Genomic DNA, 17,306 nt, shown 5'->3' with positions numbered 1-17,306 from the left:
ATTACCAGGAAGCAGAGACCCTCATCTTCCAACAAGCCCAACAGGACAGCTTTCCAGATGAGATGCGCCTCTTGAAAGCCGGTAAACGTGTTCTGTCAAGTAGCCGATTACTTACCTTGTCCCCAGAGTTCGACGAGTCAGATAAAGTCATCCGAGTTGGTGGGAGATTACGGAGATCGGCGGAGCTAGACTACGCTACCCTGCATCCTATCGTTCTGGACCCCAGCCACCCCGCCGTCAAACTGCTGATACAGGACTACGACAGCCGTTTGCATCACCCTGGACCGGAGCGAGTATTCGCCGAAATTCGGCGTACTTTGTGGATCCTCAGGGGACGGGAAGCTATCCGTCGCCACCAGCACACGTGTGCAGAGTGCCATCGGTGGAAGTCCAGACCTGATAATCTTTAAGTGCCTCACCACGCAGGCCGTGCACTTAGATCTCCTCACCAACATTGATGCCAACTCCTTTTTGATGGCTCTGAGGAGGTTTATTGCCCGCCGAGGGACCCCAGCAGAGTTGTTCTCAGATCAAGGAACAAACTTCAGAGGAGGCGAGAAGGAGCTACGAGAGGCGTTTGCAGCACTGTCGCCGAAACTACAACAGAGCCTCGCCAAGGAGCAGAAGTGGCACACCATCCGAGTCAACCTCGCTGAGGACAAGGTAGTCATGCTGGTAGATCCCCAGTTACCGAGGTCACTCTGGCCTATTGGACAGGTAATCAAGGTGCATACCAGTGCAGACGGTCATGTGAGGTCCGCCGACGTGAAGATAAAGGACAAGGTCTACACCAGGCCTGTCGCCCGCCTGGTCGTCCTCCCAGCCATACCAGATGATAAGGATCAACCCACACCCTCCTAGGATGGTTAGCCTTTCGTTGGTGCAAACAGCTACTGCTGTCTGGGGGCGGCTGTACAAATGGGACATAGGCCATTATCGATTACTCTGAGCGCGTGACGGTGATCGGGGGCGGATACGCGCGACGGATACGCGCGGCGCATCGGGAGCGAGCGCATGTGAGCCTGAAGACGGCAGAAAGTGCAGAGTGGAGAGAGAGAACGGAGGCTGCCAGTCAGAGACTAATTGATTTCACCGTTATTGTGTGCGTGCGTCCGTGAGACCTGTAAGTCGTATTATTTATGTTGCTAGTTCATTATCCTTTGTTTTCATAAGTTGATAATTATAGACACCTAGCTTGGAGCTGCTTGCTAACTTAAAGCATATGGTTGTTAATTGGTCAGCTAGAAGTGGATGTGTAGCTACATATTTGTTCTGTATTTAAGTTAGTGAGTTTGCTGTTTATGCTAACTAGTTATACTATATATACAGAAAGTTGTGTGTTTGTTACAAATATTAAAGGTGCATATGTCATATATGTTTGTGCGTGTAATGTGGGCCAGATAATGTTTTTTTCCTTCCTTTTGGACAGAACCATTCACACAAAGCTGTGCCCATGTTCTGTACTGTTGCCTGAACCTATTAAACAGTCAAACCAAAGAAGAGTTGTCAGCATCTGTGTTTTGACAGACACACCTGGGGCGAAGATAGAAATCAGGATCAACAAACAACAATTAATACAGTCCTGTATTACAACCCTCAGTAACAGTGTCGCAAATTTACTAGACAAAATGTAGTAGATACTTTTAGGATTTATACCAGACAAAGAGATTAAGTGAAGTTTTCAAAATCAAATAAATAATCATTTTAATTAGTTTATCATTATTATTCTGAGAAACCAAAAGAATTGAAACAATGAAAAAATTGATTCGCTGTTATGACATACTGCATCACTAGCTGATATGTCTAGGTCAAATTGCCAGATAACCTAACTACCAGTGATATTGTTCATTGTAGCTTCAATCCTGTTGGGAAACTGGTTAAGGTAGAGTTGAAATACTGGGCTATGGTTTTTTTTTTGTTGTTGTTTTTGGAGGGTTTGGATGCATGATGTGTGACCAAAAACCTCATTAAAATGGGAGGAGATTATCTTGAGATTTGTTGATAACTTTTGAAATTTCACTGCTCTATAGGCATCTCAACACCACATGTACTAATATCCTGCACATGCAAAGCCTGTGCTTGTCACACAAACATTTCCTTTTTGAGCAGCAGGGGTGCCTGCATGTGCAAGTGAACATCAACAATGTATGTGTATCTGTCTCTGATAGTTTTATGACTCTTCTTCCCATCCAGCGGCGTAGTCAACATGGTGGCCTTCTTTCATGTCATGGCTTGCAATAAATCTTCCCATCCTTCCTCTCTTGGCTAATCTAGTATTTGTTGTGGAGAGCTCTGTGTGAGGAGTCCAGGTCCCCTTATAGCATATATCATGCTAGCTCCTCTGCTTAAGGCCCCAAGGCTATCCTCAAATGGAGTTGAGGGCAACAGCCATACTTACCAGCTAGTATCCTCAGTCAGTGGTACGATACCCATGTTCATGCCTGGAGCACTGATGTAGAGAAGACTGGACTAAGCATTAAAACTATCTGTCTCTGTCCCTCTCTGAGTCTGGCACCGGTTCTATACCATCTGCTTGGCTTGGTCTTACTCGGATAAACCTTGAATTGGTCCATTGAAGTGTCTTTTAAACAATGGCTCACCATCCAAAATTACTTGTAGGCTGATTTTCTTCTTTGTGCCTTTCCAATAAATGTTGCATCAATTCCCAGTTTAGGTAATAAATGTCCATCACAGCATTTTGGTGTAACCTCTGGATGAACTTCCACTAAAAAATAATGCTCAGCCCACTGGAGCATGAGCTGCTCTGCCCAGTCCTCACTAGCTACAAATGGTACCTATGCCCAGCTCAGCCTGACCAGGCTCAGCCAACTGGAGGTGAATCTTGGCACCATTTAGCCCCAGCCCATTTAAGAAATTGGCCAGAAGGGCAGGCAGGTTCGGCACTGTGCTTGAAATGAAATGGGTCTGTCTCACAGAGAATAAGAGCTTCATTGAGCGCTGTGATTCTCAGCAGAGCTTTGGCTCCAGGGAAGCTCCCACCACACTTCCAGCACTCCCACACTTCCATTAAAGGGTTTGACTACACAGCCTCTGAAGATGATTAGAGAGAAGAGAGAGGAAGACGTAGGGCAAAGGAGAGGTGGGAGATGATAGGAAGGATGTGGAAGGAGGGGCAAGGTCAGAGGAGACAAAAAAGAGGTTTGAAGGGAAGAGAAAAATAGGTTTAGTGAAAAGAGCAAAGATGGCACTGGGCAAAGAAACCTGGATGATGCATCATGAAGTAGATTACATCTGACAGCCTCCAATGAACATACTGTAACTAAACCTTTGTATTCTCAGCCTTCTGCTGCTTCAGCTTCCCATCTTTCTTCTTCTTTCCTTTCCCCCTCTCTGATCCACCTCTGCAATCTCCTCGTCACCCCACATACGGGAGTTTAATCTTGTGCATACAGAAATAATGAGGGAAAGGGAGCAGAAGAGAGAGATGAAGTTTGGTGATCAGGAAAGACCCGTCAGATTAATTCCAAACAGAGAGACATAGATGGAGATTGATACTGAGACTCAAAGGCAGAATGGATGAGGGAAGGAATGGGGGAGACAGAGAACTGAGGAAAGTGAGAAATGGGAGTGGGAACAAAATGGTTGTGGGAGAGAAAAATGTTAAGAAGAGGCAGAATGAAACCAGAGAGAATGAATGATGGGGAGAGAATTAAACATAGAGATAGAAAACAAGAGTTTGATGCTTTTTGGCTTGGTCCATGCAGGGGAAATCAGTGATACTTCTGAGTCGTACATTTGCCCTGCAGTGGGCGAATGCTCTGGTCATTAATACGCATAACCATACAGGAGTGGTGAAGGAATTACACAGTGGTATCTTAAACTGTTAGGGTGGCTGTATTATCACCCAACAGATAAAGGTTTACCAGGAGATTAAAGTATGTATAGTATGTATTCTTTGATTTTGCATCTTTTCTGTTGTGCATATAATTGACTGTTCGCTAAGCCTGCCCCCCTTAGTTACTGTTGCTATGACTGTATATGCAGTTTACAATCATAACAAAGACAGGTTTACCACCCAAAATTATCATTAATTCCTGAAACAGTGGGTTCAAAAACAGACCTACTTACTACAACCTACTTAAGCTAACGTTATCTTGTAGAGCTGGTTGAAAACTTTATCTCAGGCTGAGTTTTTAATGTTTCTCGCGTAATTATTTTAAAACAAGAATCTTGTAAAAGGAATCTTGCTCTACAAGTGCTTGATGGCTGCATACATGATATTGCACTAAAATACTGAGGCTAAAGCTACATGTCTCAAAAAGTCAGCATCCTTACCCGTTGATGATCCATAAAAAAACATAGAAGTAAAGGAGCAGCATTCTTCTTGCAATGTAGAGGTAGTTGCTCCTAATAGAATTATAATGACTATGATAAAGAAAACATGTAAGATTAGCCACACGTTCTTTAGTTCTGACATAACCCTGTTTGGTTGCTTAGCATACATAGTTTTTCATATTTTTTAAACATTATGTTTTCCCTTTTGTCATAACAATAGAAAAAGATGAGGACTAATAGATGTTAGGGGAATGTAAAGCTATTTTGGGTAACTTTCATGGGGTCTTACCCAATTCCACTGAAGAGCCAGAGAGAGTTGCTGATGTTAGCCTGAAATCTGATATTCCCAAGTTAGGTGAACTAGTTACCTGCATATGCTAAGAATTACATCTTATATTAAGGCAGATAACCCCATTGTTGAAACCATTTCTTATACTTGTATTTACTTGTACGTCTTTTGCTCATGTGTTTTTGGTTTTGGAAAGGCTAAAAAAAGACACTCTTAAATGTACACTCTTTAAATGTCAAGCAACTCTTGCACTTTTGCATGTGGAGAAATAAAAACCTTGACAGGCCTTCTATGCTAAGCTACAATACTAAAGTTATGACTGGACAATTGCTGTTCAGGGGTTGGTAGTGAATATTAATTTGGCCAAGTTAGTGTTTAGTCTACTCATTGTAATGTCCTTCTTGTGGTCATTTAGTTAACCATCAAATGTTGTGACCCTTAACATCATGTGCTATATTTTGTGTGTGTGTGTGTGTGTGCGCACTTCTCAGTCACTTAGTCAATGATTAGTCATGTGAATGTGGGAAGTCATGTTTATTAATGCTGGAGCAAACCATTCACATTCTGACTGACACTCATTAACTCCATTTGGATTAATGAGTAACTGATTAACATGAACCATTCTGAACATGAACTAGCAGCAGCTCACTGAGGAGGAAGAGGGAGGCGGGTGGGCTGAGAGAGAAAGAGAGAACCATAATTGCTGTCTAATCTGTGATGGATGGGTGAATGGATTCCCCTGTATGCTGCCGAATGCTATTGAATAATAAACGGTAGACTTCACAGTCAGTGACAATGAACTGCCTTGACCCACTGGCATCCTGACACATGATTTTGGACAAACTACAAGGTGCTTATCATGCACAAAATGGGTTTATTTTTTAAATCTTTGTTAGGTAGTTTGTCATTTTTTGCTTTTGTCATTGCTTTGTTTATCTTTAACCTCCTAAGACCCGAGCTCTATTCTTTGCTATATAGGCTGATTGGGACCTGAGAAAAATGATGTCCACATATGAGGACATTAGTTTTAAATTTCGATTACTGAGTGGCAGTATAATATCCTCATATGTGGTCACCAGGCCCTTGTTGAGAAAAAGTTAGTATCGTGGTCTAGAGAACCCAAAATGTGAGGTCCACATATGTGGACGCCAGGTCCTAGGAGGTTAAGCAGTTAACAAAGAGCACAATTATCTCAAGCTAGTAGAGCCCTCGTACATTGTGTTTTTTCACACCAAGAAAAATTGCACAATGTCCAGTATAATATCAGAATATGCAATATAGGAAGCTGACAAAATCTAATTAATATATAATGTAAAAAGTATATTCTTTAAAAAAAAAAAAACTGGAATGATTTTTGAATAAAATAGGCATGTGGACCTTTCAATATTTCCAAAAAAGACATAACTCGTCAAACAAATACAATCTACACATTTGGTATTAAAAACTCATATCTTATGAAACATACATAAATATACCCTCAGTCTATGGATTGTTCCTCCACCTTACATCGGAGGATATCAGGTTTATAGGACATCGTTGTGTCCTATATTACTTATTTCTTACTTACTTTTTTCCCCACTTATGTATTCATTGTGTAAACCTATATTGTGTGACAATGGAACAATATCTGTCGTATCATATTATGATACAGCTACACACACAACTCGATGTCGGCATGGAAGTGAGTGAGTGAAAAAGACAAAAAGCTTGCAATTTGTAATGAGAGAGAGATAGAGAGAAAATCAACCGTTCACATAGTTATTTCATAGTTAAAAGTCAGTGTTTTATTATGAACATAATTGAATTGTCCATTAAAGAAAATATGTTTGTGTAGCCGTTTGTGTCAGTTATAGTTCTTAGCAAGAAAATTGAAACCAGCCACAACTGGGATAGGTGGGTCTGACTGAGCAATTGTCTGAACTGTGATTGTGCAGTCCTCTTGTTTTTGCCAGACAGGGTTTTCCTTGAGGCTGCAGTGACCTTTTCAGTCCCAGGACCAGCTCTCTGGGCCTGCTGTCTTCTTCTATGTAGAATGAGGCTGTTTATAAGGACATTGAACTCCTTCAGTCACTCCGACTGAGTTCTGTATAAAGCCATTTAATATGTTAGTAATTTAATATACACTCTGCTGCTTTGTGATGAACCTATTGCTCCTGTCACCACGGGGAGTGTCAAGGCCTGAAGCCAGCCATCAATTCAGGGTGGAAGACTGGGCTTCACTCTGGCAAACACCCCCAGTAGCTCTCCCCACAGAGGCCTCCCTCACAATATACATTTCTGGCTCATAAAGAAGCGAGCCAAACAGTCTCCTCTGGAAAATAAAATAAATCCATTTGTCTTTATTTGGCTTGGTGTGACTGAATGGAGGCTTTGGGTGGAGATGCTTTGTAGGTCTTTGAAAATCTGTGTGTGTGTGTGCGCGCACGTGTGCGTATGTGTGTGTGTGAGTGTGTTATACCGTCTTGTGTGCCTCCCATCGATCAGAATATAATAACTCACCAGTACCCCAGCACACTCGGTCTGACATGTTTATGGTGACTCTAGAGTGGAACGTGCATGTAACTGTGCACGTTCACAAACACACATGGGTGTTTACTGCATATTTAACACTCTGCAGGTCCTCTTCTGTCATTTGAGGTTTGCTTTTCACAAGGACACTAACTCAAGACTAACCCAAACTTTAAAGCTGCTTTGAAGGGAGCTGTTTCTTGTCTTGTCCCTGCCTCTTTTCAACTTCCTCTTTCTGCTCTCGCCACCATTAAAGGGGATGCAAACACTTTTGCCTTGCACTACAGAGTTCAGAGAAAGTTAATTAACATTTCAGTATCAGGGTTACAATTTAGAAATAACTACTAAAAAACCTTTTCTATGCTTTGACCAAAATTATGGGGGCTATTTCTGTATTCCATTAGTGCTCATCTATACAGTATATTAAAAATCATCAACATTAAAATAAGCCATGCTTATGGGTAAAAACTGCCATCAACATTACAATATTCGGACATAATTACCACCACATTTCTCATACTATGCATGAGTACTTCCATAAGGGCAAGTTTTTTACTTTAGTTTTTGTTTTATTTGTATGTTTTTCCATTAGACCAGAAAACTGCATTTTTTTCCTTGATAAATTATTTAATGCATACTAACTGTAAGACACAGTTTGACTCGATACGCCATATACATTTTTCTGATGTCAGTTGTCATCTGTCAGTTCCTAAAGCAAAAGGGTGAGTTGGGCTTCTGACTTTATGTCATGAATTGAGAGTTGTATTTGGCTTTGCGCCCTGTCTTTAGTTATTTGGTAAAACATGCTTGTACTGTATGTATACACATTCTTATCGAGATAACAATTCTGGTTTGTGTTTGCGTGCGCATGTGTTTATTCAAAGGGCACAGACAGAAATCCTCATCTGTAGTTCTAATGAATATCTAGTCAAGCCTGGGTCGAAAGTGATTACACATAGTTCTTAGTTTAACAATGATAACTTCAAGGATAATGTTTAACGCAGCATCACAGATTGGATTTTGCTAGCACCTCAAAATCAGAAGCACTGGTTTTCTGAACTTTATAGTAATTACTAAATCATTCTATGGGGCAAGCCCCACCCTCTAGGCACTTAAACATGCCATAAAAGGATTTGCAACCACTATGTAAGTGAGTTGTTTCCCCTCCCTCTGTCCACTTCCCTTTCCCTCTATCTCTCTCTCTTTCCCTGTCCTTTATTTGTCAGTTTTCTATTACTTTTTCCCCTTTTGTTCTCCATCTCTACTTACACTTATTTGTGCTGCAAATGTGCTGCATGTGAAGTACTACCTGCACACATCCACTGAATGGGCTGACTAGGCATGTGAATGAGTGATTTGGCCGTGTGTGTGTGTGTGTGTGCGTGTGTGCGTGTGTGCGTCTGCATCTCTGGGGGCTCCTGTGATGACGCACATAGTGACGGGGGGAATGCTGGGGGTGGAGACAGGGGGAGGCTGGAGAAGGGAGGGGAGGTGCAGTCAAGTCGCTAAGCTCTTTGTTTCTTTCTTCTGCACCTTGACTTGCCTCACCAGTACTCGCATACTCCCTTCTTTCATGGGGGATCACACTGCTGTGGGTACAGTAAGGTACAGCTCGGCAGTACAGTACATCATGTGGGTGTGTGCCTGTCACTCTCAAGCTTCTGACTTTGAGGCGCCTGGTATCTGTATTTCAAGCTGCTTTCATACTGGACTGTTTTAAATGCACACAAAAACACTTTCACAATACACATATACATACACACAGTCATTCACCAGTCCCACATTTGATATGTAAGTGCACACTAGTGAACAAAAACTAATTATGAAGGTATAGAGTACCTGGTGGTAGTAGTTACTTAATAATTGACAACATGGGAGGACAGTATGCTTTGTCCTCTGTTTTTGTGTGTGTGAAGGTCTGCACACCTATGTGCATGTGTCAGTCCCAGTGCTTTGGTCAAAGCCGTGTTACTTATGAAAATGTAGGTGTCAACATGTGCTCTGGACTCAATGAAGCTCTTTGTCCATCTCTCCCACCACCCGCTCCATTCAACCTTCCTCCAACTCCACTCCCCCATTTCTCTCTCTCATTCTTGTAAGAGCTTAAACCATGACCACATGTCCTCTCTGCGTGTGTGTGTATTGTCTTACAGACTACCTGACGTGTGGGTGAATGAAACGGAGCGATGTCAGCTGAAGACTAAAGTGGTGCACTTATCCCAGTTACCGCAGGACACAGCCATGCTGTTAGACCCAAACATCTATAGGTGAGTGAGCGTGTGTGTGTGTGTGTGTATGATGATGCCAGTGGCCTCTTTGCACACGTAAACACACAAGCACACACTGCTATAGATCCATTTTACCCTAGCCATACATGTGTTGCCCACGTGTAAATATTATCTAATCCTCAGTAGGATTAATTTTTGAAGCATTAAAGTACCACAAGAAAGTGTTTAAAAGCTATTGTCGTTGCCCTCCACATCTGTGTATATGTGTGGGTGAATGTGGATGTAGATGTGTGTAAGTCTCTGTTTGTGTGTGCAGCATTAACAATTTCTTCCACCAGGTGGCACCAACCCCTGACTTCAGTAATCAGGTTAAAAACAAGTGCAGAGAAAACATTTTGTTTTGTTTGTCTGTGTGTGAAGAGGAAAACATTATCTAATGTACACCCTTATGAAGGATGTCAACTATTTCATATTAGACAGATATGGTGGCTATTTTGGTTTGTAAGAAATCACAAACAATGATAAAGGGGGGCTTTTATTTAAGTGTTAAAAGACTCTTGAGATATATTGAGCCTTCATTTCATGTAAAAAAAACCAACCAATTGTATAAACTTGTTCAGCTGATAAATAATGAAAACAGACGTAATGCAGTCAAAATCAAATTGTTCATTTAAGAATCGAAACGATCACAACACAACAATGTTTTCTGTCTTCAAGTGCACCAAATTCCATGAAACATTAGCTAAGATATTATTTGATTTCTGTGCAGCTCTGCAAGACTTGGCACACTCATCACTGAGATGAGAAAAAAAGGTTAGCTTTATGGTACACCATAAAAGGCTGAAAATGAATCCTGAAAGAGGAACAATGTGCCTAAAATAACAGAGTGGTCATCGTACCGGAGATATATGGCACACAAGTGTGCTGATCAGCACACAGGCTGACTGATTTTAATTAGACCTGAAGGCTCAGTAACTGCAGGGGCTGCTGCTGGACTCTGGTTTCATAGTTGAATATAACCGTCAGCACTCAGCCAATTTATGTCAAGGTTGTCCTACTGCATGAAATCCCTAAACAAATGAGGTGATTGGTGCCTGTGGCAGTAAATATAGTGTGGCGAACCCCTCTACATGTCGATGGGATGGACAGAAAAAGACATAGTGGCAGTTAAGGATTATATTATTTCAACAATGTTTCCATGTTGAAGCTCTTGCATTTTGTCACAAGTCATGCTGGACTAAAATCAGCTCAAACACATGATCACATTGTATAACATATATTACAGAGATGCTCTTACATAGTGGCCTCACAAACTTTTTCTCTGTTTTCAGAGCACTGCCTCAAAAGCGGCTGAAGCGCAGGTAAGCTGATCCAGTTCAACATGTGTGTATGTGTAAGATATAGATAAAAAAAATATTTATATAAACTTAAAGATTGATTTAGACTTAGAAACTGCACATACAGTACCATTGTGAGTGTTTCACTGAAATACCTTCACTTACCTTCCAGCCAACAATTAGAATCGTGTTAATCAGTTACAGTAAGTGCACAAGTAATTTGACCTGGTATTTGAAGGCAACGTGTTAAACAACAAATGCACAATACAGAATTTAAAGCAGATGCTTGACAAAATGTTACAGAACCTCACAAACTGTGAGAGCAGTCACACTGTACTGCATTGCAACCACATATACATACTACAAGCACACTATATAAGAATAGAATAAGTCTAACGACGGCAGCTTTTGTATTTGAACTACATAAGTTCACATTTTGTTCATGCACATACATAACTGAATTGAATGATGACATTGAATCAAGGGATTTTGCCTTTTGGTTATTTTTCAAATGTATTTTTAACTAGGGCAGTATTGGCATAGTTTGTAGCAGCAATATAATAGTCAGAGATGTACAGAAAGACGAGGGTGGTGCATAAAGATAGAAGTATCAATGTGACACCATCAGCGTCTTTTAAAAACGTTTGTGCATCTATGCACAGCCTTTGAAGATCACAGTGGTGTTGCACTGTGTTTGCAGGCGACACTGGGTTGCCTTATTCGTGTTTGTTAACTCAGCTGTTAAGCTGCATGTCTCGACTGTAGTAATATACACATTCAAAATGTCACTATTCTTTTGGTATAGCCTAAATCAAACGATGCTGATGTCTTGATGATGCAGTAATGGTTTTGCATCTGTTGTATTACCCGTGGCTCTGGCTCTCCTGTGGTGAAACATCCTCGTAGAGGATTACTTATCACCCGCAGTTTCACCGTTTCTGTATACTGTGAAAGCCAGCTAATTGAGAATCAGGACATTTTGAAGCCACGACCCTTGGCATTCCCTAGTCTCACTCAAACATGAGGTCATATTTGGCCATTGTTCATTATTCCATTAATTCAACTCAGTAGTTCAGCGTAGCAAAAGCTCTAAAATACACAGTGTAATGTGTCTGCAAAGGAAGTCAGCTCAATGTCTGAACATCCAGGATAAAGCCCATTTCTCATACTGTAATCTCTCTTATGACACACTGGGAACAACTCATTCTCTCCCTCTCTCTGTCTTTCTCTCCTGTCTTTGTGCTCAGCCTGTAAGGAGTCATCTGTGGACTTGATACTTAAGGGGAAATCCTTGTTCATAGGAGGTTTATCTGTATGGGATGGGACGCTCTTCATCTATCTCTGCTGAACGGGGGGAGTGAAGTGGCGATAAAAGGAAGTGAGACTTGGCTATGCTGCAGTTCTCCTTTTTTTTCCCTCTTCAATTTTGTATATCTGAAATAAATGTTGTAGCCAAGTGTGGTGTAAAATGGGACTTACAATTTTTAAACAGTTTGTGTTCATCAAAAACTACAATGAATGTTTTTTTTTAACAAGCATCAAGCTGAAAATATTCTTAATACCCAATGGTGTAAAAAAATGTTTTGTGTATCCTTGTCAGAAAATGCAGCATATTTTATAACTGTTTTGTGTAAAATATTTATGCAGATTTGTAACTTATTTTTATACCATGAAAATGCTGGTGTTCTGTGGATTTTTGTGAAGGTTTTGAATAGAACCGTATTTACTGTGATACTCCATGTTAACTGTCACTTGTAGGGATATTTGGACATTTCTAGTTGTAATTACGTTGTACATAACAGAAGTCTTAACAGATTATCCTATTTATACTTACTGAATGCAGTACTGTTACCCGTGTGTATGACAATGAAGTGTGAGGTTGTGCCAGTCATGTCAGACTTGGATTCAATGCGATGCAAATTGTTACAGGAGCAATAACTCAGTAGTTAAGGGCACTACTGCGTAGCTCTTAATCTCAGCCAGTCTGTAGACACTACAGCATAAAAATGACTCGGACATTTCAACACGCACTTAAGTTGGTGTGATATACACTTTTTTATCTCCCCACCTCCTCTCCCCCAAGTAACATGAACTGTGTATATCATAATGGTTATGATAACTTTACATCACTGCTACTTAAGCACTCAAGAATTATTGTTTAAAAAATTGTGTTTTCTACTGTGTGTTGTCCCTGTTGGAAATGGAATATTTGTTTGTAATAAAATGGGGAAATCGACAGATGTTGACAAACGCAAGTTGTTTGTACAGATGAGGATGCAAGGTGTTGAACTGGCAGCAATGTATCCATTGTGGTATGAATATGAGTTCCTTATGTGTGCGTTGGAGGGATTGGCGGGGTTATTTGGCGTCCATTAGCAGAACAGCTTTGGGAGCATGCTGCGGAGGAGCTAATGACTGGGCCAGCAGGGCAGAACCCCTGCCAGCCTCAGCTGTTAGTGAACATGCCTGCAGAGACAACGGAGTTCAGGGAGAGGTCTTCTATAATATGGCTGTCCTGCTCTTCAGTCTTATGCACTTACACGCTCACATATATAAAACTGACAGTAATATAGGACTCCAACATGTGCTATAATGAGGTCTTCAGGTGTTGTTTCATTTTTTTGTGGAGCAAAGCACGGAAAGTTTAGTGGCCCCCTGTTGTGTTTATGAGCTATGGTTTATGTCTCTTTAATGACCGCAAGGGTCTGTGGCAGCTCGTAGAACTTTTTTGTGGCAAATTGATAAGAGATAAGACTAAGACATGAAGGCAGCACATTCTTCTGTCATTAGAAATGTCCTTCAAGTGGCAACATCAGCCCAACTTAGATTTTGTGCATTAACCTTGTCATGTGTCAGCAAATGTCTTTTTTCCTGGGGTCTTGGATCAAGACGGGCTGGTTTGATTATTTCTGAAACTGCTGACCTCCTGGTAATTTCACGCACGACAGTGTCTAAAGTTTACTCAAGATGGTGCTAAAAACAAAAAATCATGAGTGACAGTCTTGCAGACAGAAATGCCTTGTTGATGACAGAGCTCAGAGGAGGATGGTCAGACTGGTTGGAGCTGACAGAAAGGCTATGCTACTCAGATAACCGCTCTTTACAAATGTGGTGAGCAGAAAAGAATCACCTTGAACCTTGAGGCTGATGAGCCACAACAGCAGAAGACCACGCCAGGATCCACTCCTGTCAGCCAAAAACACAAATCTGAGGCTGCAGTGGATGCAGGCTCACCAAAACTAGACAGTTGAAGACTGTAAAAACGTAGCTGGAGTGGCATAGCCTACTAGAGTATTGTTGTGGACCTTTATGGCCACAATTTACCATCCTCTAATGGATACTGCTCCAGCATGATAATGCACCATGTCACAAAGCAAAAGTCATCCCTAACTGGTTTCATGACAATGAGTTCATTGTACTTCATTGACCTCCCCAGTCACCAGATGTGAATCCAGTAGAACACCTTTGGGATGTGGCAGCGTGAACGTGTATCTGACATCTGCAGAAATGATAAGATGCAATCATGTCAACATGGAGCAGAGTCTCAAAGAAATGGCGAATCCATGCCACGAAGAACTGAGGTTGTTTTGACAGAGCAAAGGGAGGCCCTGCCCAGTATTGGCATGGTGTTACTAATAAAGCGCTTGGTGAGTGTATTCTTTTTCAGTTGCCAACAAATGTAGTCAGGTCAACTTCAGCCAATGAACTCATTCAGTCAAAACCTATTCCTATACTCCTACAGAATGGATTCAATCTTCATTATATTACAAAGAAAGAAATACTCGGATATCTTTTTCTAAAAACTTCTGGATTATCGTACTTGAATCCTTTTCACAATTTGACTTCATGAAGTTGATGTTAGGTGATATTGGTTTGGTCAGATTTTGCTGTATTGGTTTGGAGAGGCAAACAAATTAAAACTCACTGTCCAAAGTTTCATGACAACTGGGCAGAAAAAATTGAAAATTGAAGTATATATTTAGTCCCTGTTTATCCTATTTTAAGTGTGGGACTTACCACAGGATCACATAATTTAAGTCATCAGTTAGCAGGAAGTTCTCAATGATAAGCCCGTCCTGTGAGCGGAGTGCACACATCACACACAATAATTCAGTTGCTCATGAGTCATAGTGCAAGACAGTTGAATAGACCTACAGTTTCTTGAGTGAATAACATTCCCACAGTTCTGTCGACGACACTCAACTGATTAATTTCAGACCATTCGGCTTTGACAAAGTTGTCCAAGAGTCCATGGGGCCACATCTTTCTCTAATAATCACAATTGCTCAGTAGGAAGACGTGTCCTTTTTTTTTCATCTGCAATGTACTCTGTGCTCTTGTTTTTTTGGCTCTGACAATTCCTGTTTGCGGCTATATTTGTTTAAACAGACTGCTTCTTTGCCTTTGTGTTCTGCCCTCGATTTTTTTTTATTTTTTTCCAGCATTGTTGAGCTGTAGCAGGAAGAATCTGCTTTTGACAGCATGTCTGCTGATCGAGCCTCAAATCTAGCACCATACTTTATTTTGTTTCTTTTAAAATTACTTGTAACCTTAAAATGACTGTGTATATTACCTCAACAATTTACTATGAATTACTTGACAAACGTATATTTCGTTATTTCATAGGTTTATTATCTTGCTGTGCCATAAACTTGACCTGAAAACATTTAATTTGATATTATTGAAAATGACTTTATAACTTTGATATTAAACTTTTTTTTTTTTTTTTTTGCTGGAGTTGGATTGAGTATCCACATACTGTATGTTTAATGTCATCTTTTCCGGTAGATCATATTGATATAATTTCCCACAAGTGGTGATCTGCAGGATGTTTTGAATAATAACAACAGCACATTGTTACCGAGCTCTTGTCTGAACCGTGACTTCAGAAGTTCAGAAGTGACATCAGTTGGAGCAAACAGAATGATAGAAAGACTGGCAGGCGGATTTAGAAAGCAGACAGCAGCACCGCCTGCAGAACCTAATCCTGCCACAGCCTGTCTGTGAAACGCTGGGAAACTTCCCCCGAAGTGACGTCTGTTCACTCAACCCAATGAGATGAGCTTCCCCCCCTTCATCTCATCTTCCTCCAAACACCCATTATGATGCCAATCCCTTCGCCTCTATCTCCATTGGCAAATCCCAGATAAGTAGTTTTTGTTTTGGATTAATCACAGCATGTTTGCAGATGTGAATTTATTGATGACACATACTTTAATACTGAAGTTGCACCAGATATGGAAGCACAGTCTGTACTGTGACATGTGAACCTCATTAAGCCAGCCCATTAGTCATGTATCTATGTTGTCCACTGGTTCTGTAGTCCAACTGCTCAAACCTGGAGCCCTTCCATTGTCTGCAGCTCTACTTACACTTGGTCCCGAATTATCCATCTGAGTTTCTCATTGTGCACAAAATCTTCCCTTTGCTTTGGCTGCATGCACCGCTGTCTCAGTGAAGAATGAAGGCATTACATCAAGAACAAAAGCGATGAGCTGCTGCTCCAAATCCTGGACTGGAATTGTTTTTCCTCACCATCTCACATGTTTCAGAGGGAATCGCAAGGAAATGAGTGGGACTTGTTCACTGGAGTATTTTTGTATAGGCTGATCAACAAGCCTTTAAAGTTAGGAGCAGTGGTCGTCATAATAATAATTTTCAGGTAACAGTTTTGTGACCAAAACTTCTTTTTACTTGTTACTTCATGCAATCTACATACATGCCACACCCCTGGTTTAGATAATAATCTTTTTGTCCTTTGGATCAGCTTCTTGCCAAATGTATTCTTTTTCAACAACATCATCTCAGTGTGACAACAGGCCATATAAGGCATTCATGCAGGGAGCTGGAGCAATATGCACATGATGCGTGCCTGCAAAATTAAGGACATGGGCATATCAGCTGCAAGACAATTTGTAAACTGCCTAAGTCTTTCATCTGCTACAGCAAAATACCCTAATGGTCTTTTTATTGAGTGGCCTCTCCATCTCAGTGTTTTACTTTTAAGTGTATTTGAAATGTCGCAAGTCTGTGTTGTGACATAACTGTCCATCCATAGCTTCATCTCCTTGTATTATTCATTCTGATGGGTCATTCATTTGTTTAAGCACTGTGCACAAATATATTTTGACAGCTTCGGACCCTTCCATTATTGCAGACTGCGTACTGGAGAAACGGTCAATAATCTATCCTTAAGTGGCCCTGACTGTTGATCCCTCCTGTCAACACAAGGACCTGATCCTGTCTAAACATCTTCCACCTGGGGAAGCCAGTCAATCCTCAGTTGTGGTCTCTAACTTGCTATCCACCAGGTTATAGAACAGATGATCCCTTCTTTCAGTGTATCTCAGATTTTGTGGGCCTCAGGAATTATTCTCCACTCATCACAGAACGATTTGTCCAATAATGTTAGAAGGATCCGTGGCTGCAGTGTTTGATCACAAGTTATTATAGAACCGTGCCGTACTGAATCTAAACTTATTAACAGATGACCATAGTGTAACTTGAAAATAGAGATATTTGGCTTTAAAAACGATGTCAAAAGATCAATACCGCTGTGGAGCTAGAGCCAAGAGGTGAGAAGTTTACAAAACAACTGACCTGACTCTCTCCAAATGCAGAAATCTACCCACCAATATGCCTAAAGCT

General features: G+C 41.0%; 1 protein-coding gene across 2 annotated transcripts in view; it reads left to right on the top strand.

Annotated features, from left to right (window-relative positions):
- Nucleotides 1-12,894, top strand: part of LOC130176586 (zinc finger protein aebp2-like) — a 32,404-nt gene extending 19,510 nt beyond the window's left edge. The window contains exons 7-9 of one of the 2 annotated variants that reach the window (XM_056387756.1): nucleotides 9,247-9,360; nucleotides 10,653-10,682; nucleotides 11,906-12,894. In XM_056387756.1, the coding sequence (XP_056243731.1) occupies nucleotides 9,247-9,360; nucleotides 10,653-10,682; nucleotides 11,906-11,912 (151 nt within the window). In that variant the 3' untranslated portion in view covers nucleotides 11,913-12,894. Of the gene's footprint in view, nucleotides 1-9,246; nucleotides 9,361-10,652; nucleotides 10,683-11,905 lie in introns of those variants that run through there. The other variant, XR_008828891.1, reaches the window with a different exon arrangement.
- The last annotated feature ends 4,412 nt before the right edge of the window (nucleotides 12,895-17,306 follow it).

This window comes from Seriola aureovittata, chromosome 10 (assembly GCF_021018895.1).
Source record: "Seriola aureovittata isolate HTS-2021-v1 ecotype China chromosome 10, ASM2101889v1, whole genome shotgun sequence".
NCBI classification, from domain to species: Eukaryota; Metazoa; Chordata; class Actinopteri; order Carangiformes; family Carangidae; genus Seriola; species Seriola aureovittata.
The sequence above is the reverse complement of the archived record's forward strand: the minus strand, read 5'-3'. Positions and strand labels throughout refer to the sequence as shown.